At 26.9% G+C, this 27,013-nt stretch overlaps 1 protein-coding gene and 1 long non-coding RNA gene across 6 annotated transcripts in view; one reads left to right on the forward strand and one right to left on the reverse strand.

Moving 5' to 3' along the window:
• Window positions 1-27,013, reverse strand: part of LOC135925862 (serine/threonine-protein kinase 10-like) — a 121,155-nt gene that overhangs the window by 74,744 nt on the left and 19,398 nt on the right. For all 5 annotated transcript variants that reach the window (XM_065461391.1, XM_065461388.1, XM_065461389.1 and 2 more), the window contains exon 3: window positions 12,981-13,179. In XM_065461391.1, coding sequence (XP_065317463.1) covers window positions 12,981-13,179 — 199 coding nt within the window. The remainder of the gene's footprint in view (window positions 1-12,980; window positions 13,180-27,013) is intronic.
• LOC135927204 (uncharacterized) lies at window positions 6,819-7,587 on the forward strand. Its single transcript, XR_010571990.1, has 3 exons — window positions 6,819-6,898; window positions 7,001-7,354; window positions 7,397-7,587. It is a non-coding gene; the product is annotated as an uncharacterized LOC135927204 (long non-coding RNA).

The raw sequence follows: 27,013 nt of genomic DNA on the forward strand, positions 1-27,013 counted from the left end.
ATTTTTAATATAATCTTAGTGAAGTAGACCTTATTATTCTAATATAAATATTTATTTTTCAGAGGCGTCAGTGATTTATTAATTATGGGTGGTAATTTAATTTTGTTATAAAAAGTGTTAATCAAGGTTGGGCAATAGCTAATCACAGGTTAATTATATTTTTAGAGGTAGCAAGAAGCTATTTAGCTTAGCCGCATATTTTATCTGAGCCAGCCAACAACTCTAAAAAAAATTTTAGACCACTAATTTTTATTTTATAAAATTAATTCGTAAAAAAGAAATATAGCATATTTTAAACTCTATTATTATTCTAATCATAATAAAACTAATCTTTTTATTCTATAATAGTGATGTATTCAATCGAATATTTAGTAGGTGGTCAGTTTAGAGCACGACATTCGGCCAAATCATAATATTTTAAAATATTTTTTAGGATAATGCTTAACACGTAAATTATATCAACCAAAAAAAAATTTTCCATGGATAACGGCAGCAATGCAGTATTTAGTTATTGAGGCGGTTTTAAATCGATCATCTACACATATTTATAGATATATAAAACAAAAATGAACCTTTTCAATTGATATTACCAGAAAATTTGGTCAATCAAATATTTAGTAAATGTTTGGGTTTTGAGCCAGGTATTCGGTAAAATCATAATATTTCCAAAATATTTTTTAGGATAATGCTTAATATGTAAATGTGCCTTACAAGTTTTCTATTATTTTGCGATTCTAAACCTACTCATAAATAAAATATCAAAGAAATCTATCTTTTTTTTTAATTTTTAGGTTTTCCACATGTATTTACACCCAAATATTAAAAAGCGCTAACCAATACATTCTGGTTTCCTAAGATGATATTTTCATATATGCATTTAACGCCCTCTTAAGGATATATATTTGATAAAATTGAAAAATAAAATTTAACTCGTAATAAGCTAGAAATATATATATTTTCCCAATAATATTAAGTAAAAATAGAGTTATAAATCATTTGATATTTAACTCAATGATTTATTAAAATTTCTGAAAATTATTTTGAAAAAAATATTATATAATAAAATTTTGATTGATTATGATTAATTGCTTTCTAGCTTTTAGCAATGCAGTTTTTAGTCATACCGAGAATTAAAATTTATAAAATGTTTCTGAATTTCATTTATGGGCCATTCCTCGTCAAATCGATCACGATTCGGCCGACCCCTTTTAAAATTGTTAAAAATTTCTGGAATTATTTAGATAGGTAAAAGAGTGAGAAAGCCGTTTATTTTAGCTCGCTAGCACACCTGGTTCTCGAGATATAGGGGCTCAAAGGTACAAAAAAGAGCCACTTTGGAATCTGTAAAATTTTTAAAATGTTTATATCTCAAAAACTATTTATAGTAAAAAATATTATAATATATCATTTTGTAGGTAAAGAAATTCTCTAATGCGCTAACAAAGAATAATAAATATTGGCGCCATTATAGGCTTTTAACATCCGGTTTGCCTAAATTGCTTTATCTGTATTTTTAAGCAAAATAGTGAGTTTGTTTTCGAATTTTTTTTATTGTTTTTTATTTAGACACCTTTGCTAAATATATATACAATATCAAAACCTTGGCGACGCTATCGACTCCAAAAATTGACAAGGCGCTTTATGAAATTACGGATTATGGTTAAAATTTTGCTGCTAACTTATCAATAACCAGATATTTTCACTTTTTATATTGAAAAATTTTGATTTTCTATTAAATATACTAATTAACTGAGGAGCAGAATGGGCATATGCCCATTAGACACTTAATAATGTAACAAATTTCCAATAATAAATATCTTTCATATAATTTTTTTAATTTTTAAGGTATCTATAATTTCATCGAATTTTTCATCATTTGATGAAGAAAGATAATGGTATAATTTCAGTCGTTAAAACTTTTTTTTACTCTAGATATTTTTTTTCTTCGAATATTTCTTTTCACGTAAGCGTTTTCTTTTAATGAGAGATTCCCCATTTGATTGTAGGGATATATTAATGTTATCAATTGCCTCTTGATTAATTATATGAAGGGGAGAATCAATATCTACATTGTCATTTGAAGTATAATGAATGTTTGATAATTTTTGTCGCCATGAAGAGCATATTAACATTCTAAATTGAATGGTAAATTTTTTGGGTAATCCAGGATAGAATCTTTCTTAGATTCTCACGATAATAAGCATGTCTCTGTAGATTAAATGGGTTGCAACATTTTAATATTTGGTACGTCAATCTGTGATATAGAATAAAATTTTAATTGATCTACACCTAGAATACATGTTTTTGCACTCTCCAAATCCAGATTGTTATTGGTAGACAGACGATAAAATTAATATATACGGACAGATTAAAATTATTTCTCAGAAAGAGAGATCGTTTTAAACAATTTATTTTGTAAAATATAATCGAATATATGCCTAATATTTTTACTGCAGCTATTATATATTATCGAGCTAATAAGTCATTCGCTCGCTATAATAGCAAAGTAGAGATCTAAAAAGGGGGGATGGGGGGGGGCAGAACTGGAAAATTTTATCACAATTCTTATAAATGTATCAATATTTTCATTTTCCTTAAGAATAATATTTTTCAACCATTAGCGCCATCTACTTTTTTCTTCAATTTTTGTAAAAATGTATATTATGGAAAAGTCGATAGCGTTGCCTTTGATATTGTATATATTTTTATAAAAGGTGTCTAAATAAAAAGCAAAAAAAAAATATGAAAACAAACTCACTATTTTGCTTAAAAATACAGGTAAAGCAATTTAGGTAAACCGGATGTTAAAAGTCTATAATGGACCCAATATTTATTATTCTTTGTTAGCCCATTAGAGAATTTTTTACCTACAAAATGATATATTATAATTTTATTTACTATAAATAGTTTTTGAGATATAAGCATTTTAAAAATTTTAACGATAGAGCTAAAATAAACAGCTTTCTCATTTTTTTACCTATCTAAATAATTCCAGAAATTTTTAACAATTTTAAAAGGGTTAGGCAGAAAAAGTGCCTTTTTTGATCGATTTGACATGGAATGGTCCTTATATTAAAATTAGGTGAAATAAATTGTTTTAAAAAAATTAGTAATTATTTAATAAGCAAAAAAATATTTTTAAATCAATTTTTAATCATGCCAACCAACAATTAAAACAAATAAGTAGTGTTGTTAATTGACTAAATTTAATGACTAACTAATAGTTTTAACAGAAAAATTCGACTAAAAACTTTAGAAACTAAATTAGTCTATTAGTCGACTAAAACGAATAATTAAGTCGACTAAAGTAGTAGACCCTTTAGTCAGCTTAGACCCGTTTTAGTCGACTAATCAAATTTTTGAGCCGAACCGAATATGCATAACTGTATAGTCGGGGTTAGTGTGACTAATTAGTCTAGTTTTTCCGACTACTTGAGATATCATAGAAGATGAACTAAAGTGTAGTGACTAACATTTATCTATCATTATCGTTATTTGTAATATTTTTTCATTTTTGCTAAATTAAAATTTCAGTGAAGATGTACCATAGAAAAGTGACAATTGTCATAATCGTTATTTTTGAACTTTTTTAAAGTAAATAGGTAAAATATATATATTATAAAGATGTTAAATTTCAGTGAAGATGTACCATAGAAAAGTGACAATTGTCATAATCATTATTTGTGAACTTTTTTAAATTTTTTCAAAGCAATTAATGTTAAATTAAGATTTCAGTAAAGATACCACAGAAAAGTGACAATTGTCATAATATTTATTTTTAAACTTTTTTGATTTTTTTTAAAACAAACTGGTGAATATATATATTGTAAACATGTTAAATTAAGATTTCAGTAAAGATACCACAGAAAAGTGCCAATTGTCATATCTTTATTTTTGAACTTTTTTTTACGACAATTGTCAGAATCGTTATTTTTGAACTTTTTTGAACTTTTTTGAATTAAAGCAAATAGTTAAAATATTTAAGTTAAAATTTTAGTGAGGATGTACCATAGAAAATGATAATTGTCATAATCGTTATTTAAAATATTTTCGCATTTTTTTGCTCAAATGTTGTGGTTTTTAGCCCATGCCCTTCTATCTAATTGGGCGGGCTAGCTAAATCATTTTAAAAAGTGCTAACGGACCTTTGAAAAATTTTAACAATGGGGGGCTAACAAAGTTTTAACTTTTATTTGTTATTTAAAATTTATTAGGTAAATATTAAAAAATATATGCTTCGTAAAAAAATTTTTAAATACCAGATTATCGATAACTGTTGTGGATGTTATTGTCGGAAAAATAAAAAAAACTTGTTGGATTTGATTTGCAATTATAAGTGTTGTAGTAAGAAGCATTGTACGCCGTTAAGGTCGCATTTTTTTATTCTTTTTGTAATATTAATGTTGTCTATTTTATTTTTTTTTGTTGCAATATTATTTTTATAATATTTTTTTTATCATTATATAATATTGATTTATTTTCTTGCATAATAATAATAATGTAATTTTATATATGTAAAGGAGAAAAACTTAATAAAAATTAAGGTGGAATATATTTTTTTCATAAATATGAAGGTCCAAATAAGTTTAAAATATGGGTTACCAGAAGATTTTGAACCATGGATCTTTTCTAAGTGTTCTACAAAATTTAACTAAACTATTTTTGAATATATTTTTCGTAAATATTAAGGTCAAAATAGGTTTATTTTAAGGGTACAAAATTTGTTGCCTATGATCTTATTTTAGCTAGTTAACTTGAGACACAACGCAATAATAAGGAGCAGAAAACTGTATTCAAAAAAATAAATAAAATTCTTAAAAATAAAAATTATTATAAAAATATTTAATGATGTGTATTTTCATAGTTATTACCAGGGATTCGAACCGAACCCGAACCCGGAGAAGTGAACCCGGGTTTTTAGAAAAAAACTCTGAACCCGAACCGAACCTGAACCCCATTTATAAAATTTCCAAAACCCCGAACCGAACCCAAGAATTTTATTTGAACCCGGGTTCAATCGGGTTCAGTGTATTATTTAAAATCATATATTAATATATGTAAATACAAATATTATATTTTCAAATTTCCAATTAAATGAAGTCTTAATAAATTTTAAACAATTTAATTCATTTATGCCATTTTTAAATTTATTCTCGATTCCTATTGGAGTGTTAAAAAATTTTAAACAATTGAATTAATTTACGCCATTTATTTTTAAATTTTTATCTTATTATTCTTAAAGATTATTAATTAGAAGAAAATGGTTAACAAATCAAAGTAAAAATTATTATATTGTTAATTTAAAAAATTCTAAACATCTAACTTAAAAATTGTTAAATGTAGGGCAGTTTTTGTGAACTTATTAAAATGATTTTAAAATTTATATATGCTAATCATTTATTTTTGGTTCAGTTTAATTTTTACAAGATATTAATGAAGTGCATATTATAAATGAAATTAAATTTATAAATATCTCTTTTTTAATTCTGAAATCATTGCTATTTAAAAAAATTGTTCTCTTTTTATAGATTTAAGATTAAAGATAAAGTCATATTTGATAAGCATTTTACCCTTAATAAAATAGAAAAAAAAATCAATATGTTCATATTGCAAAGTAAAAATGTCTGGTAATCACTTGTCAAATTTAGAAAGACACCTGGAAAGAAATCACAACAATGAATATTTAAATTATTTAAATGAAAAAACCAAATATCAGGAATTGTTATTGGCAAAAAAACCTAAAATTAATATAGAAACCTTTTTTCCAAAAAAGCATATAAGTATAAATATATCATCTAATGATTTGATGAGTTCTATATTAGAACTTGTTACTGTAAATGGCCGGCCTTTATCAATTATTGAAGATTCGGGATTTCAAAGAATTATAAATCCACTCCTATCTGGGCTCAATTTAGTTATAAACAAAGAAAATTTATCCAGAACTATTAATAAAACAGCCCAATCAATTAGAGACAAAATATCGAGAGAGGTAGAAGGAAAATTAATAAGTTTAAAAGTTGATGCAGTTCAACGACTAGATAGGTCAATTCTTGGTGTAAATATTCAATTTATATCAAAGTCCATTATAAATTTGAGGCTCTTGGAATTGTAGAGCTGAAAGAGAGATGTACAGGAGAATATATAAAAGAGAATATATTAAAAACTTTACTAAAATTTAAAATTAATATTCAACAAATATACACAATTACTTCTGATAATGGTTGTAATTTTTTAAGAGCTATAAAGCTCCTGCAACCTGAAACTGATTATGATATAAGGAGTGAATCAGCAGATGAGGAAAATATGGATGTAAATGTATATAAATATGATATTGATGATATACAAAATACTTTTTTATCAACTATTATATCCTATCCGATTTATAGTGTACGGTGTGCACACACTTCAGCTGGCACTTCAAGATGCTATAAAATTATCACCTATTGTGGAAACCATTGCAAAAGCTAGGAGCCTAAATTTAAAATTAAGACATCATACTTACCAAAATTTATTAAAAAATATGAAACTCCCTAAGCCTGCGATAGATTGCCACAGATGGCATTCAACCCATGATATGTTAGAAAGGCTGATTTTACTAAAACCCAATATCGAAGATTTTTTTACAGAGCAATCTGATTATTTATTGACTGAAGATTGGAAAGAGATAATAACGATTGTTGAAATTTCAAAACCGCTAAAAATCGCAACCAAACAATTCCAATCTGAACAGTTAACACTGACAGATTTTTATGCAGCATGGTTAAGATGCTGCATCGAACTGGAAAAAAATCCAAACTATTTTGCTCAATTACTATATTCTTGTCTTAAAAACAGAGAAGAAAGGTTTATAAAGAACGAAATTCTCTTAGCTGCCATATACCTGGGCCCAAGATACAAGGTTAATTAAAAGCTTAGTAAATTAATTATTTTAGATTTATATTAAAATTGTTATTTTATGAAATATTTAAATATAAACAATATAAATCCTTAAATATTACAGGTATTACTTAGTGATGATGATAAGATTTGTGCGAAAAAACATCTTGTCAATTTATGGAGACGAATTAAAAGCTTAACAACGCCAATTTTATCTGATGATATTAGTTCCGATGAAGTTATTGAACAAGAAGATGATTTAGAGAAATTGATATAACTTAAAGAAAGGCAGGAGAAAATATTTAAAAGAGGGCCAACGATTGCTGAGAAAAGTATTGGAACAATAATTACTGGATTTAGCGATTATATAAGATTAGATAAGAAGGAAAATATTTTGCATTTTTGGGAGTCTGCTAAGCTGGAACACCCTGAATTATATATTTTATCTAAAATCTTATTTGCTGTTCCTGCAACCCAAGTTAATTTTTCATATTTTCACATATAAATACATTTAACATAGGTTAGCGTTGAAAGATCTTTTTCACATTTGAAATTCATTCTTTCACCACATAGATCGAGGATGAGTGAACAACTCTTGGAAGATATTATGCTAATACGTCTAAATAAAATTTTTAAAATTGATACATGACTATATGCTTTGTATTTTTAACTATATTGGCCTATAAATAAAATAAAAAATTTATTTTTTATATCAAATTTATGTCTAGTTTTTTATTATGATTTAAATATAGAATTTTTTTTATCAACTCAAAAATTCTTGAACCCGAACCGAACCAAACCCGGGTTCAAAAATATTTCCCTGAACCGAACCCGAACCGAACCCGAACTTTTTTTTTATACCCCGAACCGAACCCGGTCTAAAATTTTGTCGGGTTCGCATCCCTGGTTATTACATTATTAAGTATAATAAGTTTAATATATTTTCTAACGTTTAGCAGTGTTAAAATATTTATAATAAAAGTTTTAATAAATTTTTATTAAAGAATAAATGTTTAATTTTAAAAGGAATATTAAAACACAAAATTATGTGGAAATGGTTCCAACAAAGAAATAATTGTATTATAGCTGTAGTAGTGGTATGTTTATGGATAATTGGTATTGTGTTACATAGGAGAAAAATGAAAAGAGTTATAGAAAGAGATAGAATAAAAATCACGTAAGAAATTGAAATTAAGAATAATGAAATTGAAAAAGAAAAAAATGGAAGGGAATTAAAAAACGTTAATGAAAAGGAAAGAATGATGAAAGAAATGTTAAATTTAAAGGATAAAATATGAAAAATTTTAAATAAAAATATGATAGAAGGAATGAGGAAGAGTATCAATATTATTAGGTTGGGAGATGAACGAAAAGGTATAATTAATAAAAGAGAAATAGAGATTACAGATGAAAATAAAATGAGAGTGATAAACGAAATAATGATAGTCATGGAGAAAATTGTGGGAGAAGATATGAAAAGGATTTCAGAAGAGAAGATAGAATGAATGCTAGGGAATATGATCATTGTAAAGAGTATAATACGGCAATGAGTTTGCAGAAAAATGAAAAGGAAAATTGGGAAAGAGAAAATTTTTTCGAAACAGATTTAATCGTCCAAAAATAAATATGCAAAATGTAAGATGTTATTCATGTGGGGAATTGGGGCATATAAGTAGAAATTGTGTTCAAAACTGTATGATGTTTAATAAGCAACCGATTAAATGTAAATAAAAATTTTTTTAAATTAAATTAAAAAATTTTTTTAAATTAAAATAAAAATTTTTTTAAAATTAAAATTTTTTTAAATAAAAATTTAAAACAAAAACTTACTGGTGCCATCTAGGCGCTATAATCATTGAAATTTAAAATAATATTTATAATAAATTGAAATAATTTAAAAAACCAAAAAATCTTGCTAAATTATTGTTACAAATTTTAAATAACAATGGGAGAAATTATTGTTACAAATTTTAAATATCAATGGAAGAGATAGACGGGGGAGGGAAGGAATTGGTCATTTATTTTCTAGCCCTAAAATATTTCAAAATTAAAACAATAAATAAAATCTCGAAATGTGATGATATTTTATTATATGAAATTAAAGGGCAAAATAAAATATACAGATTAGCCAAACAGCGAGAAAAGAACTCTAGGAATATAAACGGAGCTCCGAAAGTAAACAAAAATAAAGATGGGAAATTATTTTCAGGTCTCAGCTTTCATTTAGATGAACACTCCCCATGTCAAAACCTTGAACAACCAATAACAGAACAAGAAATAATCATATGCCTCAAGCATATGAAAAACAACAATAGGGGACCAGATGGTATTCCAATAGAAAGCCTTAAAGCACTAGGAGATGATGGAATACATTTCCTCACAAATCTATACAATAAAATACTTGGAGATGAAGAGGTTCCCCAAAAATGGAAGCAGAGCTATCAAGTTCCTATTTTCAAAAATAAAGGGGATCCACACATGTCAAAATTACAGGGGCATAAAACTAATGTCACACTGTCTAAAACTATAAGAAAAATAATAGAAAAAAGATTAAAAGACATAATCGAAATAGGAGAGACTCAGTTTGGCTTTATGCCTGGAAGATCAACAACTAATGCTATCCACGCAATTAGGCAAATGGGTGAAAAATACAGGGAAAAAAACAAAAAGCTACACATGGTCTTTCTCGATCTAGAAAAGGCCTTCGATAGAATCCCAAGAAAACTTATCTGATGGGCGCTACGTTACAAAGAGGTTCCCAAAGAATATATAATTGAATAACATAGGATATGTATATGAGCCATACAACAATGGTCCGTAGCACAACAGGTACTTCAGCAGGCTTCACAATATCCGAAGGAGTTCATCAAGAGTCGGCTCTCAGCCCATTTCTCTTCATTACAGTAATAGATGTATTAGCACAGTTTATACCTCAAACAGTCCCGTGGAATATGATATTTGCAGATCATATTGTGATATTTGCCGAATCCAAGGATGAAATGAAAGAAAGATTAGTGAGTTGGATAAATATCCTAGAAAAGCTCGGACTAAAAGTAAATAGAGAAAAGACGGAGTGTATGGTGATAGGAGATGAAACAGAGAGTATTGATATAAATGAATGGCAGATATCGGCAATAAGCTGCAAATATTTGGGCTCCACTATGCAAACAAACGGCACAATAGAAAAAGAGATAAAGAGTAAAATTAATCAAGGGTGGTTAAAGTGGAGATCTTTATCTGGAGTGCTATTTGACAAAAGAATCCCACACAAATTAAAGGGGAAAATTTACAGTTCCATAGTACAACCAACTATTCTATATAGTTCGGAAACATGGCCAACCAAAGAATCAGACGAGAGAAGTCTACAAAATATGGAGATGAGAATGCTGAGGATAATTGCTGGTGTAACAATAAAGGATAAAGTGCGCAGTACAAGAATACTAAGTAGTTTAAAGGTAGTGTCCATTAAGACTAAGTTAATGGTAAACAGACTTAGGTGGTATGGACACACAATGAGAAGGCCTATAAACTACATAGGAAATAAGGTTGAGAGTTTGGAAGTGATGGGCAAACGTAAAAGAGGAAGGCCAAAACTTCAATGGGGCCATAAAGTTAAAGCCAATATAAAGAAGTATAAGTTAGATAAAAGAGATTGTATGAATAACATAAAGTGGAGAGAGATGTTGAAAAAGCTTACCATCAGAAAAGGTTAAAGCTAAAGAGGGGAAAAAAATTGACAATATAGGGGAAATGTACCATGAATGGCTGTTTTTGTTTTTTAAAAAAAATTATTAAAAGAGGAAAAGATTTGTTTTGACTTTTAAAGAAAACGGGGTATGCGTGATCAATTTCGAGGAAAAATTAGTGAAAAATTTTTTTTGAGGGAGAATTATGAAAATCGATTTTGTGAAAAAAGGTTTAGTTAACCCCCCCCCCATCCCCATTTATTCTTAAATACTTTATATATATAATAACAAATTCAGTAACATTTTGTAATATTTTTTAAAGAAAATACATGTTCGCATTTTTTAGGCGCGATTAAGGTAGGGGCTCGTGATCAGAGCTGGTTAGGTCAATTTTTAGACCCAAACCCCGGATCTAGGGGTTACACAACTAACCTATTAACAAAACTTAATCTTTTTTTTATTTAAATAGTTTTCAAATCAAGAAATTTATTCATACGTATAATTGTAGATTTACAAATCAATCTCCTTACTTTCAAATTTAAATGTTTTGTTATTTAATTAGTGTGCTCTCCTATATTAACCTAATCTACTCTTCTGTTGTGATTTAATCTTGACGTGGATGCTACTTATCTCGAGCATTGCATTTAAAATTTAATAATTGAACTTTCTTTGATTTTGTGAAAAGTGAAATCATATTTTTATTCACGTCGATGTTATATTCTTCCATGCAAATCAAATCTAAAATGTTTTTTAATCTCATTAGCTTCTCCCAAATATAACATCCACAACAGTTATCTGTACTTTGGTATTAAAAATGTTAAAATTTTTTGAAGCATATATTTTTTAATGTTTACATAATAAATTTTAAATAACAAAAGTAAACCGGTCCGCTCGCAATTTTTAATATTATTTAGCTAGCCCGCCCAATAAGATAAACGGGCGTAGGCTAAAAGTCAGCTCGTTTCAGCAAAAAATTCAAAAAAGTTGAAAAATAAATATTATGACAATTGCCACTTACTTTTCTATAGTGCATCTAACTGAAATTTTAACTTAACATGTTTACAATAAATATTTTTCCTGTTTAATTTATTAAAAAAGTTCAAAAATAACGATTATGACAAGTGTGACTTTTCTATGGTACATCTTCACTGAAATTTTAATTCAACATGGTTACAAAACATATTTTTACCTGTTTATTTTAAAATAACTCAAAAAAGTTTAAAAATAACGATTATGACAATTGTCACTTTTCTATGATACATCCTAATTTAAATTTTAATTTAACATGTATATTTTTGCCCATTTGATCCAAAAAAATTAAGAAAAACAAAAAATTATTAAAAATAACGAATATGAGATTTGTGACTTTTCTATGGTTTATCTTCTCTGATATTTCAAGTAGTCGTAAGAACTAGACTAACCCCGACTATACAGTGGTCAGGTTCGGTTAGACTCAAAATTGATTTTAGTCGACTAAATTAATCGATTAAGCATGTAGACTAAATGAATTAGTCGTTTTAGTCGACTAAATTAGTCGCTAAAGTTTTTAGTCGATTTCCATGACTATGACTATTAGTCGTAGTCGAAAGAACTCGACTAATTAACAACACTACAAATAAGACATAAATTTTACAATTGATTGGTAATTATTTATCCTTTTAAAAAAATATAAATGTGAATGATTAAATATTACAGATGAAAAAAGTAATGAGCATAAAATCCGAAATGTTCGATTTGACTCCTTAGCTAGTTTATTTCAAAATAAAAACTTATAAAAAAAGAAACAATTCTATTGCAATAATGCTTATCGTAACTCCCAAAAAAAGACCAATATTTCAGTAAACCTGACAAACGTGTGATATTAAAAACACTTAAAAGTAAATGGTATTCTTATTAGTTTATAGAATTCATCTTAAGAGAAAACAATATTGCATTTTGATAAAAATACAAATCTGATGACTAAATCGAATGAGAAAATATTTAATTATGCTCTCCATATGCAATAGCAAAATAAAATTTTTATCAAAATATTTTCAAAACATTACTCAAACTTGTCTAGATGATTTAATTGATTATGATAGCGATAGAGTTGGACCTTCATCATTTGTTCCCAGAGATAGGAAGAAGGAATAAAATAATTAAAAAATTTAAACCATACACCATAAAATTTGAGATTTATTAATATGTAGTAAAATAATTTTATTCACATTATAAAATTTTCATGCCATGTATCGGTGCCAATATATATAGATACGTTTGAAAAGTACTTTTAACAACTCTGTAGATAACTAATCATACATTTGACATTGAAATGTATAGTTTAATATATAGATATTTAAAATTACCAGAGAAACGTTTTTAAATGATTAAATTAGTATTTTTACAAATCGCCTATAGATAAGTCACTTATTTAATCACCTAGTTTTATTTGGCCGTCCTTCGTTAACAAGACATTGCCTGCCTTAATGTCTCTATGTATAATTTTGTTTCGATGCAGAAAATCAAGGGCGTGACAAATTTCGTGACAAATATATTTGATTTGCGGTTCCGTCAAAGGTTTCTCTAATTCCATCATCACATTGTCTATGGCCCCGATTTCACAAAATTCAATTAGTATCTTATAAACAAATAAAATTATATAAAAATTTAGATTAGAAGAAGAATATCGAAATAAAAATAAAATTGATAACAAGCGTTTTTTTTAAATGATTGATTTAAATCAAATTTTTTAGGTTCAATTATTTAAATGTGAGTAAGAAATTGTATTATTTAAAAAATCTTTGATTAATAAAGACTAATGATGTAACGTAACATAGATGGAAGTATCGGCGTTACATTGTTGAGAAAATGGCAAGCTATTCTTTACTTGTTTCAAAAAATAACACGTTTCTCTTTTTGAGTAACGGTACAAAAGGTAATTAATTTATTTTTTCCTTTTTATTTTTTTAAAATTTCATTAATAATTTATGCCGAGTTTTTAATTCCGATCAACCATCAAAGTTCTTCATATTTATTTATTTATCATATTTTTGTTGTTAAATTTTATACATGCATTGGCCCCAGAATGAAGCATTTTTTACACCAATAAAGAGAATTAAGGATAAGTCTACACTTTGTAAGCGTAGATTGTGCCCTAATTTAATATTTCAACCTCAATGTCCAGCAGCTTAAATCTAAAAAGACATGAAAGTAAAGTATAAATTCAGATATAGATAAGAAAAAAAAATTGATGAGGATCTGATCATTTTTTAAATATTTCTAATAAATTCTTCCAATTAAAATTTTCGTTTATTAAATATAATACACCCCTCTTATCCTCTGAGACAGGTGAACGTGTGTTTATCACACTGAAAGCTGTGTTGAGCACCAAGCGCTCTTGCTTATTTGATCAAAATTTTGAAAATCAATTGTTAAAAATAAATAAATTATTACAAAAGGATCCTATCTTATTTGTAAATATTATTTTTTGTATATTTTTTTTAATTATCAATGGGGGAAAAAAATTTGAATATAATATTTAGTATTTTTTTGAATAGTGAGTAACGCGTTCCTTTTTCCACAAGGTAACGAATAACGGTAACGTTTTTCTTTTTTTAAGGTAAGGTTTACAGATAACTCATAAATAAATTACTAGCTCTTCTATTAATATACTTTTCAAAATTTTTTCATGTATCAATGATATTTGGAACTAATAATCTTTTTTCATTATTAAAATGTTAGGAATAGATCTATCAGCTGGTTAGGCATATTTAAAAACGAACAGGAATATATGTATTATACGTATTTGATTTGTTTAAACCAGAGATAAAATTTGCTCAAAAAATCAAAATTTTGATCTCGGAAGATTTTTTAAAAGAAGATTTTTTTGAAAATGCTCAAACAGTATTTTTGATCAAAGTTTAACTAAAATTCCAAAAATAATTTTAAATCTTTTATAAGTAAAATCGTTTGTGATATAAATGCAAAAAAAATCTTTCATGATGAAATCACAAGTTTTAATCTTTTAATGTCGATCTTCAAAGATTTTTGCTCAAAAGTCTTCAAATGCATATTTGAAGATTTTTAAAAGAATAGATAATAAAATTTACTATTTGCATTTGATCGTTTTTTACGAAAATATAGTGACAGAACATTTTAAAACTCATATTGCACTATTATGTTGATTAGTTTAAAATTCTAATCAATAAATTTGGCTGTTACGCTGCATAGTAAGCGCGATTTGGTCAAGCGATGCGAAATGAATCGCTAGCGAGGTTACAATTGATTCGCAAAGTTATAATCTTTTAAAATATATCTAAACAGCTGCCGCGATTTTATCATTTCGCTCATTTATAAATTATACCTATAATTGGCTTGCTTTTGTAAATTACGCAGCGATTAATTTCGCATAGCTAGAGCAAATCTGCTTACTATAAATGAGGCGTTAGTCCTAAAATGAGAACCTGAATTTAGCTATCCAAATGTAAGGTAAAAAATTTATCTTATTCTTTTTAAATATTATTTTCTTTACCAACTCTTTTTTTATGTAAATGTATTATGCATACGCAATTTAATTGTTGAAGCAGGAGAGGGTACAATGGACCATGGGGTATATGAGTTCAATTTTTTTTTATTAAAAACCAATTTAATCAAAGTATAAAATTTAATCCCATATTAGATAATTATGGTATAAATCTTTAAAAAAAATAAATCGTTGCCTGATTTTATGGTTTTATTCTCATAGGTCGGAGGCCGAAATAACATTCTTTTCTTAGGAGTCCCATCCAACCATGTTCAAAAAATCACCTCAAACTATTTTAAATATATGCCTTTTATACATTAAAATAAAGTTCTATCTCATTTTGGCCCAATGTTTTAATTATTATAAGTCCTATATATTTATGCAATCAAAGATCATATTTTTATCACGTGATACTAAAAAAAACAATTTTTATTTGAAAATCATCTGCAATATTTAAATATTTATAAAATAAATTGAAGCTACAATAAAAAGTTAGCGCTTGAGATTTTGCCAATTACAGTACCTAAAATAATGAGTATTAAATTCTTAGTAAGTAGAGTAGATTTTAAAAAATGACCTTTACCAATTTTTTTTACATAAGTTTATGTATGTTTTAACATAATGTCAAATTTAGTTTATTCAAACAAGACTGATAAAACAAAAAATACAAATCTTTTAGTTTTCGTCTTCAACCTTATGTAGTCAGACCTATTTATTCTTTCACCCACTAAATATAGTGCTCTTAACTTCTACCTGAACTTAATTTCCATATCAATATTAAATTTTATTTACCCCACCCCCACTCTCCCTCCATCAAAAAAACTCCGCCATAGTTCTTTGGCTCTTTAAAATTCGCTCTAAACTCTTTCTTTCCCTCTTTACCTAATATTTACCTCCTTATAGGTATTAATTTTACGTTATTCCTTAGGCCATTATACCCCTAGCCTTTTTCTGAATTCATATCCCAAAATTTATTTTCACCTTCATCTATTCCTTTTTTTTCATCTGAATTCATATCCTTATCATTCTAACATTGTACCACAATATACCTTTTGATTCTATCCATCAATCACTTGGACATAGACTAATTTTACTGTTAGAAATACCCATGATAATTTTATCAAATATATTCCCTATAACCAATTAATATTAGTGAAAGGCGATCTCTTCAACATGTGACTAACGTATGGAAAATCAAAATGCATACATTTTTGGTAAAAGGGGCGTTTTAAAAAAGATAATATTTCCTTACATTTTTTTAAACCTAACACTGATGGATATAATTAATTTTTTTCAACCAAAAAAATCTATTTAATTAATCTCTACTAATAACTCTGATTAGGCAAAATTTATAGAGTATATGAAGTTCAGATATCCAAAGAAACAGAATTCGCTGAATAGTCATGAGCTACAAGAAGAAACTAGAAAAGGCATGCCCGACAAGATGGAGCCTTCGACATCAAGCTGTTACAGTAGAATAGTATATTTTGAGAGTGCTCGAAATAACAGAATGGCCTGAAGCAGATATTTCACCTGAAGCTAAAATATTCTTAGATTGCCGATTTTTTTACATTGAAATGTATTAAAATTACACAAAAATTTTATGCAATATTTTCATGTTCTAAATATATAAAAACTATTGTATATTATGGCAAATAACAATAGCACAATGAGAGGACCTTTTCCATTATTGAGAATAAAAATCTATTTTAAAGGTACCACATCAAAAACTCGATTGAATGAATTTTAAATTTTTATTTAAGTATTTTAACCTTTTAAATCATCATATTCCATATTATATTGTGATTTAGATACTGGTTTATATAGTAATATTTTTAATAATATTATATTTGCTCTTAAGTATTTTATATTTTCCAAAATTTGTTTATCTCTTTTTGAAGTTGTTATTTTTTAAAATATGATTGGTTGCAATAAATTTCTAATGTTCAATTATTCAATATAAAAATTACTCCACCCCTCCCCCCGTAGAAAATTCCTGCTTACAGGCCTGACCAGTGATATTTCACCTAAATGACATTAATTTTTTTTAAATTTAATTCATTTATTGTTTTACTATAGGCCTCGTGTTCCGTTAATGAAGGTCTAAATAAATGGCAAAATATTAATCGTGATATTATTGTATATGAATCTTCACAGGTACATATGATAGCCGTTCCGTATTACAATTTATAATACCCCAGAAAGAATTTGTGAATAATAACCGTTCTATCATAAGAATAATAATAAGATGTCTAAGTTATTTAATACCTAGTAACCAAGCCTTCTGGGGGAACAGGCAACAAGAAAGCAACATGATGGGCCTTATTAAACTCATGGCAGATTTTGAACCTGTACTCAAAATGTATATACAACAAAATGAGAAAGAAGAAGGAAGAAATAAAATAAGGGATTAAAATCGAAATTATATTCAAATTTATTATCGTATAATAACATAAATATTCTCATTAAAACCATGAAAAATATGGTTATAAAAAAAATTCAAAAAGAAATTGAATTTAACACGTGCTTTTCAATTAGAGTTGATGGCACATATGATGTTTCGAAATCAGAAGCAATAGCTTTGTTAGTAAGATATGTTAAAAATAGTGAGACGCTAAAGCCCGTTAAAAGACTGATAGACATATATTGTACGGGAAGTACATCTGGTCTCGTTATTAAAAAAAATATAATATCCAAACTTGGCTCCATAAATCTACTCGAATTCCTAGTTGGGCAAAGCTATATGGCGCCTCAAACATGAGTGGAAGAATCAATGGAGTGCAGGCTTTGATTAGAGCGGAGGCGCCAAATGCTGATTTTATTTGATGCTATTGTCATTGATTATTTAATCATTGTTCAATTATGTCAATCAATAAAAGAACTACGAAATGTTTTAGAAATATTAAACGAGATTAATGTATATTTTAATTAAGGATGTACCGATATTTTTTATCGGATTGGATCGGGCCGATATTTCATCTATTTTAAAATATCGGTTATCGGCCAATAAATTTTCAGATCCGATCCTATATAAAATGGCGTTTTTAACAAAAATAAAATGTTATAAAATTTTTAAAAAAAGTTATATCTAAAAAATCGAAATCCTATTTTTATGTTTATTTTTTTAATAATAATAATTAATTAATAAACATTCTGCCATATTGATATTTTTTGCGAATTTTTATAAAGTGTGCGATAATCTGTTTTTAGTGAAGCTGGTGATATTAATAGTTACCATTGCCGCATGCTGACCTCTGATAAATTGGAAATTTTGGTGTTTTTAAATAGAAATCTTCGATATACTAATGTTAAATATTTATTTCAAATTTCATAATATCTTGTTTATGTTTATTATTTATTATGTATATAGATTAATTTTATTACTTATTATATAAAAGTGATTTAACAATAAAAATATTTTATATACTTTTAGAATTGCAATTGAATTGAATATAAACTATAACTGATCATTATAATATATTTAAATGACATAAGTTGGTATAGTAAAATTATAGATGTATACTAATAAAAAGTATATTAAAAATTAAAACCATTTGTATCTTTACAGAATACAAATTTAGATATGATGTCGGATCGGTAATCGGCCGTAATCAATTTAATATTGAAAATAGTGGTATCGGTACACCCCTAATTTTAATGGTGAAGATATGTGGTGCTCAAGACATGTCAGAGTAATGTACTAACAAATCGCAAATATTTTTACGCATCAAGAATACCACTCGGTAATATTATCTTTATTTAGATTCAAAATGTTTATTTTATATTTATAGAAGCTGGCTATCATCATATAAAGCGATTATAAAAAATTTTCGACTTTATGATGCCTTGAGGGCCGCTTTGACAAATTTAAAGGATTCTCAGATCTTGCCACTTTCACTATGGCTAGTGCTATAGACTTTAGAATATGAAAATTTTATTTTATTTTATCACTTTGTGTTTTGGATAAAATTAACAAGCTTGATTTATACAAAATTCAAACCATTTCGAAGGATAAAGGGTTTGCAATAAATCAAATTAAATTGGCAAAAGATTGCCCGATTAATTTTAGAAGTATAATTTAAATTATTCCTTTTATTATTTTTTAATCCTAATAGATAACACTGAATCTTTAAATGTTTTTTCAAAGGTATAAGATTTTATGAAGGAGAGAAATCTACTTTCTGATTTTGAAAGTTCTGGACTTCAAACATTACAATCCAAAAAGGAGAGTGTCCTAGTATGTTATATTAAAAGCGTGTATTCCCATTTAATTTTGTTAAACGTCAATCAGATGGATTGTATACATCTGATTGGGGGAAAAATTATTAATATTATATGTAAAGAAAAAATAATAATTATTATAATCTATATTTTTCGAAATATATTTTTGATTTTTCAATTATTAAAGTTTTGAAATTTAAAAGAAAAAATTATTTTTTAAGAATTTTTTATTATTCATCTTTGATTCATTAAAAAGTTTTTGGAAAATAATTTTTTTTAAATAAAATTATTATAAATTGTAATAGTAATTTTCGTTTTGCAAAATTGAAATTATTGTATAAATTAATAAATTTTTCAATTAATAAAGTTAATAAAATATATTCTCCCGAGGATACTGTTTCACTATACTTCCAAAGAGAGGTATATATATGTTAGCGTCAATGTGTTAATATTTAACTTTAAATCATTTTTTGATCGCGTTTTCAAACATTTAAAAATCTGATTTTACCGGTGTATGCCGTCATGTATGGAATTACCTACCCTATAAATTTTAGACAATTTTTCCATGAACTTTTAAATTTAATATAATTTATATTAAATTTTCCATATAAATTATAAATGTCTCAAAAGTTAACAGCAAAATTGTCTACAATTCATAAGATTTGTATTCCAAACATGATAATATATTTTCGGTAAAATCCGATTTTTAAATTTAAAATATGTGCTAAAAAAATTATTTAAAGTTGTAAAAATAAAACATTGACGCTGACATATATACTTTCATCTTTAAATATAATATTTTATTTTAACTTTAAACCATTGTGTTTTATGCTGCACTTGATTTGATTATTATGCAGTTTAATGAAAGATTTAATGATGAATTGATGAAATGTTTAAACAAGCATCACACCAAAGAAATGATGGAAAAGTCAATCGTTAAAATTCAAGTCAAATATTTGCTGAATTAAAGTTTCGAAATATTTATAAGATGGCTAAAACGGGGGATTTAATTATTACACGTGACCTAGAGGTTACAAAATCTTAAGATTTGCTAGATTCTGAGAATTGTAAATTTATTTAATTAAAATATTTTTACTAATACTTTATTTAGCTTCTTCTTCTGATGATAATTCTGAGACTTATGATTCTGACTGGAAAAATTATTCGTATTTTACCTTATCGTCTACTTTAAAATTTTTCTGCTTTCCCTAATCTAACAATTTTATAAAAATATTTATTAACCATTCCTACTACCTCATGTACTGCCGAAAGGGTCATGAGTAAAATTAAATTAATTAAAGCAAGACTTGGTAGTACCATGAAAGATCCATTTCTTAATAATTTAACCATTTTATCAATGGAAAAAATTTTTTAAACAATTATATATTGATAATTATAAATTCTTTCGCTTTTACTTCCTCTAATTTTATTAATTTAAAAATAATATTTTTAAGGTATATATTTTTTTACATTTTATTTGTATTATATATTAAAGATTGCTCCAATAAAAATTATTTTTAAAATTTATGGGGGTCAAAAAATAATTAACTATTTTTTCGAGGTCGGGGTACTTCTTAGAAGGATATTCTGCTTCAGTCGCTCAGAAAGTGTAGGGGGCACCCTACTATCCCTTGCACTGTATTAGCGTATCCGAAAATTCATTTTTTACAAATTATATCTCATTACTTTTGTTAAAAGTGGTCTATTTCTGAATAATGTCCTTTTGCAAGGGATACTATTTTTCTGGGATTCCAAAAAAAAATTTTTAAATATTAATATCCATAATCAATAACAAAATAATACTCCCGCGGATGTCATCCTAGCCATAAATCTCCATTAACAACATATTCCTAGCTGCCCTCAAAAACGTTAATATCCCATCTACTCTTGAACCAGTGGCCTTTTCAAACGAAAATGTCCTATACCCGGATAATATGTCCCATATCTCCTGGACGAACGGTCTCCCACTGACCTGGGACTACACTTGCATTGATTTTGTAGCGAGGACTAACCTCTCATTTTTTGCCATCGAAAAAACAAAAGTTCTTAAAAAATGCTGGCCTCACAAATACAGTCTTTAACCAATAGTTACTAACACCTTATGAATGTTTGGAAAGGAGGCCCTCAATCTTATCAAAACCATAGACAAAAAAAGGAGAGATTAGAGGTCACCCCAACGAATGATTCTACTTTCCTTACCATTTCTCTCGAAATCTGCATACCCAGGTGAAACCGAAAGTGGATTTAAAATATTTATAATTAATACCAATAATTAACTTAGAAATAATTTAATTCCTGATTAGCTAATGAGATTTCTTTGGGAGATAATATAGAGGGGCCTGTGGTGGTTAATGGATTAACTAAAGAGAAATATAATGTGAAATTTAAAATATAGCATGGTGTAAAATTTTTATCTTCACTTCTTGATTAGTCACATCCGTATCAGTTAAGGAACTAACAACAATTTATTATATACACATATGATGTATCCATGAATAGCATCATATAGGGTGCTAAATATTTCATATTTATCAGCACTTTACTAGATGGGATAAGAAGTAGAGATCCAGTTCTTGTGCAAAAGTAAATCGTTCCAGAAGCGGATTACTAGTATTTTCATTGTAGCATGCATTCTTCCCAAAAGCTGTAGCAAAAAAACTTCATGTAGCTGGAATGTCTAATCCATAATATCACTGAGAAATCGTTAAGATTGGTAGGACCATTAGTAAACCATTGTTAAAACATTGCACATTCAAGTTTAATAATTTCTAATAAATCACGCAATTAATAAGTCTTTTGTATATGGACATTAATAAAAAATGCCATAACAGTTTGGTTGGAAAGGATTGAGAATTATCTGTGCCAAGAGATATTTGCATGACTAAATATAGGAGGATATTCATTATTATTTTAAAACGCTAATTTTTCGCTTATCTATTAAAATATGCGCTAAAACAGCGGGTGTGGCCTTAATAAATACATACAATTGGTACTTCTCTAAATCTAGAAGTTTCCAAAATGTTTTTATCCTCCAAAAAAATTGTTCCTTCCCGAAAAAAATAAATTGCGAAAATTTTAATAAACAAATTTAAGTGATTTGCAGAGATAGCGATTATTTAATACCCCCCCCCCCCCACCTTTTCCCACTCCTAAAAAAACAAAATAAATATTTAAAAAATTGATAGGTTTTAAAAAAATTTGCATTTTTGTTATCATTAATATTGGGCAAATAATATGAAAAGTAGTGAAGATTACGGTGGGTTTTGATCAGGACCGGGCCATAGTTCTCAAATAAAATAAGCTGTTTTCATTTTTTTGTTATTTAAAAAATACCGGATTTTTTTAAAAAATTTCGGCCCGGCCCTGTTTTTATTTTCAGGCCGGTGTAGTATTGTCAATACCGTATTGATAATTTATGACCGAACCTCAACTTTTACGAATAAAATCTAGAATATAATTTACAAATCTTTGAATCGACATTCATAGATGAATCGACAATTATAGATTAGCACATCATAAAATTTTATAGATTCTCAAATCAATAAGGTACATTCAATTTATTTTCAATCAACACTTTTAAATAAATTTTTTACAAATCGAAAATGGCCGCCAATATTTTTGAAGCGATGAAAAAATATATAATAATAAATATTTTACAATTTTAATGGCCGCCAAAATATTTGAAACGATGAAAAAATATATAATGAATAAATATTTTACAATTTTTATGGCCGCCAATATTTGAAGCGATGAAAACATCTCTTAAAAATCAATACAGTATTGATTCTACAATACCAAAACATCACTAAGGTATTGAATCTACAATGATAATATCAATACGGTATTGAAGCTACAATGGGTATTGTTTTCATAAGAATATACCGGCTCGAATTTTTTTTTAAATATATTTATTTTTAATTTTTATAGAAATAATGGCGATTTAACAAATTTAGTAATAAAATATTCGGCCCAAACCGGGTATTTTTAAAAATAAAAATTTTTTGGCCTGGCCCAGTATTTAAAAGAAATTAAAATCCCGACCATAATACAAATATTTATTAAGTAAAATATTTAATTAACAAATTTTTCGTTTATTATTGCAGAAATGAACTAAAAAAGAAAAATTCATTTTAGACGTAATTAATTTTTGAATTAAGATTTAAAACCCGATATTTAAGACTCAGCATAAGACGTGCCAGTATAGTTTATTTCACTTATTATAATTGGTTTCTGTTTATTGGCTGGAAAAACTGATTGATAAATTAGTAAGTACTAATCAGACATTCGATGTTTGGGCCCCCAGATGTTCGGTGCTTTTATAATTTTCGTTCTGGCATGATGCCAATCTCAATTTTTTCTCTTTAACAATAATGTGTTTTAATTTAAGCTATCTAACAGACGGTTTGAAGCATTAAAATATATCAAATACGCACTAATTATTGATATAAGTTTCAAAATTAAAAGATTTGGTTGAATTCGCGATTAATGTGTGATATCATAATTATTATTTTGCTTAAAATTGGGTTAATTTTTAGTGGTTGACGAAAATGATTGATAAATTAATACGTTAGGAATAAATATTAATTCAAACCCGAAATTTTTAGAAATTTCTATATTCTTTGTTCTGGCATGATGCCACTCTAAACCATCTACTAAACAGATTAAACCAATCAAATGGACTACTCAAGTCCTACTTATTGGTATAAGTTTCAGTGTTTCCAAGTGCTTTGGCTCACTTCACGACTAAAACGTGACATCAGTTTTCATTTTGTTAATAATTCGGTTACTTTTCATAGTTAACAAACAATTGATTAATTAATTAAAAACTAATCAGATACTAAATATTAACGCATACCTTCTTTTCTCTTTTCCATTCTGGTATAACTTTTTTTATTATACCACCGCTTAAAATAACAATTAAGCATTAAACATTGATAATATTTTTAAAATATTTTTTCAATCGCTTTTTAATAGTAAGATAGCCCAAAATTTTGTTTTTAAATCAGAATTACTGATGGCTAGGCAAATCGAAGTTTGGGCTCCCTTCCTGGATTAAATCCTGGCTACGTCACTAATTAAACCATATCAAATAAATTTAAGTATTTTAATGTGATAAATTCTGTTTTCAAAAATTCTTTGCGAAAACAATTGTATTAGTAGATAATAGGAGCGAATGTATTAACTAATTATTAAATTACACAAGTATTTTATAAATATATTTCAAAAGATATCGATTTAATAGAAACTAATAAGAATAGCTGAAAGCATTATATTAAACTAATTAAGAAAATGTAGCTGATGAATTGCATAAATTATATGTAATTGTTGAATTAAAGGCAAAGTGCTGTGAATTTAATATTTGTCTACCTAGACTTGCAGCAAGGCAAGCGCATCGTTCCAATAATAATGTAGTTGGTAAGTAGAAGAATACTATAAAATAAAACGCTTTATCACCTCTTGGATATTTTAAAACTCAAATGAATGAAAGCTTCTTGATTCATCAGACAGCACTTATAAATCTGCAAATATTATTATTACCGCAGAATCCAGTAAAATGTATTTCAAATCTTGACAGAGAAAAAATTAAATATTAGGCAGATTTTTTTAAGTAACTCATGAAAACTTCGGTATAAAAGGTTAAATATGTTTGATGTTCCAAAAATGCTATAAGCACTTTGCATAATTTCAAACATATTTTAGACTATTTTCTTAATATATTAAAATTATTATATATTTTGACAACTCCAACCATTAAGAACATTTTCTTTAATAATAATAAAAACATATTTGAGAAGGGTAAGAAGAAAATAATTTCCCGGAAAAAAAATCCACAATAATAATTCTTAGTAAACATTTTATTTGGGGATTTTTATTTCGTGGATATATTTATAGAGAATTTTTACCCCTATTTTATTAATTTTGTAATATTTAATATCTTAATAATTTTTTCAGGGGAATTATTTTCCTAGATTCCTTGAGAAGTACAACCCTTCTTAATATAATATCGGAATTTGAGACTTGTTTACAACATATTAAATTTATAATTTCCTCCTCCCTCTTCTTTTGTCATCGTATAAATAACTACTATCTATATAGTATTCGAAAGTGATAAACAAGTTTAATTACTTTCATATTTTCGAACAAAGGTTGTTAATTTTTATAACCATATTTTCTACCACATTGATATTTGTGTGTAAGTAAAGGGATAGGATTGGTTGATGAAAAAAGACACAAAACGATCATACTTTTTTCGATGTTATAATTGGCTACGAATATTAGCACACATAATAGTTAAAAAAATCTATAAAAGAACGAGATTGTTTGTGGTATGTTAACTTTAGTTATTTAATAATTATTATTTTCGATTTTGATCTTTTACGATAATTTGTACGTTTAAATAATTTCGCCATGTTTATTAATGCATAATAACATGCTATAGAAAAAATTAAGGTATTATAAGAGACGAAGATAAGACAAGACAGATAGATAATTACAGACTGATTTTTGGTATAGTTGTGGCCAACACTGACATATGCCGCGACAATGCGTTAACAATGCATAAAGTGCGCGAAATGTTAGCCACGAGAAACTCTCAAAATGCGGACAAGGAGGGCATTCACAAGAGAAATATAATAAATGACTAAATGGGAATAAGAATAATGTAATAAATAATATGTCTGATTTTTTAAATTACATTATGAATTTAGGTAAACATGAAACAGATATAATTGATTTAAAATATGTAACTATATTTCTGAAGATGGAAATATTATTGGAAGAGAAATTGAAACAGAAAATTGTGTAAAATTGAATTAGAAGAGATAAAAAAGAGAAGTAAATGCCCGAGGATTAAGATAAGAATAGGAGAAATTGAAACATTCTTTTTATTAGATATAGGAGTCGAGATTAGTTTAATGAGTATAAAGATTTTAATAAATATTTGTCAGAAGAAAAATTCATAGCAAGAAGAAAAAGGGCCAAACAATTAGGTGGTAGTATTGAAAAGATTTTAAATTTCTATGATAAAATTTTACGATGCTAATAAGGAAATCATGTTAAGAATTACAAAATTAAAAATAGAGTTTATCTTAGGTTGAGTGATATTAAGAATATAGATCCTGATTACAATTGATAGTCTTTGTTTGAAATTGTCCTTGAGAACAACAATGTAACTGGAGAAATAATACAAAGCGAGAATGATAAGACTGAGTTACCTAGTGTAACTGGAAATAATACAAAGCGAGAATGATAAGACTGAGTTACGTAGTTTAGAAATTAAATAAGATTTAGTTCTCGATAAACTGAGAAATCGAACACCAGAATTTTTGATTAGATATAGAAGCAATATAGAAGAGAATAATTTATAAAGGCAATAGAGTAAGTCCAGTTAAGGTCAACCAACAAAATTAAGAATAAAGTTAAACCTGATATAGTTGAGGATAAGTTCTGCAATGAAATAAAGAATAAATTAAATTGGTACAATGATGTCTATAAAGATGAATTAGGTACTCTAAAAGATTTTGAAATAGATATAAGATTAGTAAAAAAATTACCTTCCTAAATTTTGTGAATTAAGAAGATTACTTTTTCTTAGATAAAGGATATAGATAAAGAACTAGACAAATGTCTGATAAAAGGTATAATATGACCAATAGTTCATATCGTATAAGCTACACCATTTGCCCCTTTAAGAAAACAGGACAACGGTTTAAGATTATGCATAGATTAT

The sequence above is a fragment of the Gordionus sp. m RMFG-2023 genome, chromosome 3 (assembly GCF_954871325.1).
Source record: "Gordionus sp. m RMFG-2023 chromosome 3, tfGorSpeb1-WG-v2, whole genome shotgun sequence".
NCBI classification, from domain to species: Eukaryota; Metazoa; Nematomorpha; class Gordioida; order Chordodea; family Parachordodidae; genus Gordionus; species Gordionus sp. m RMFG-2023.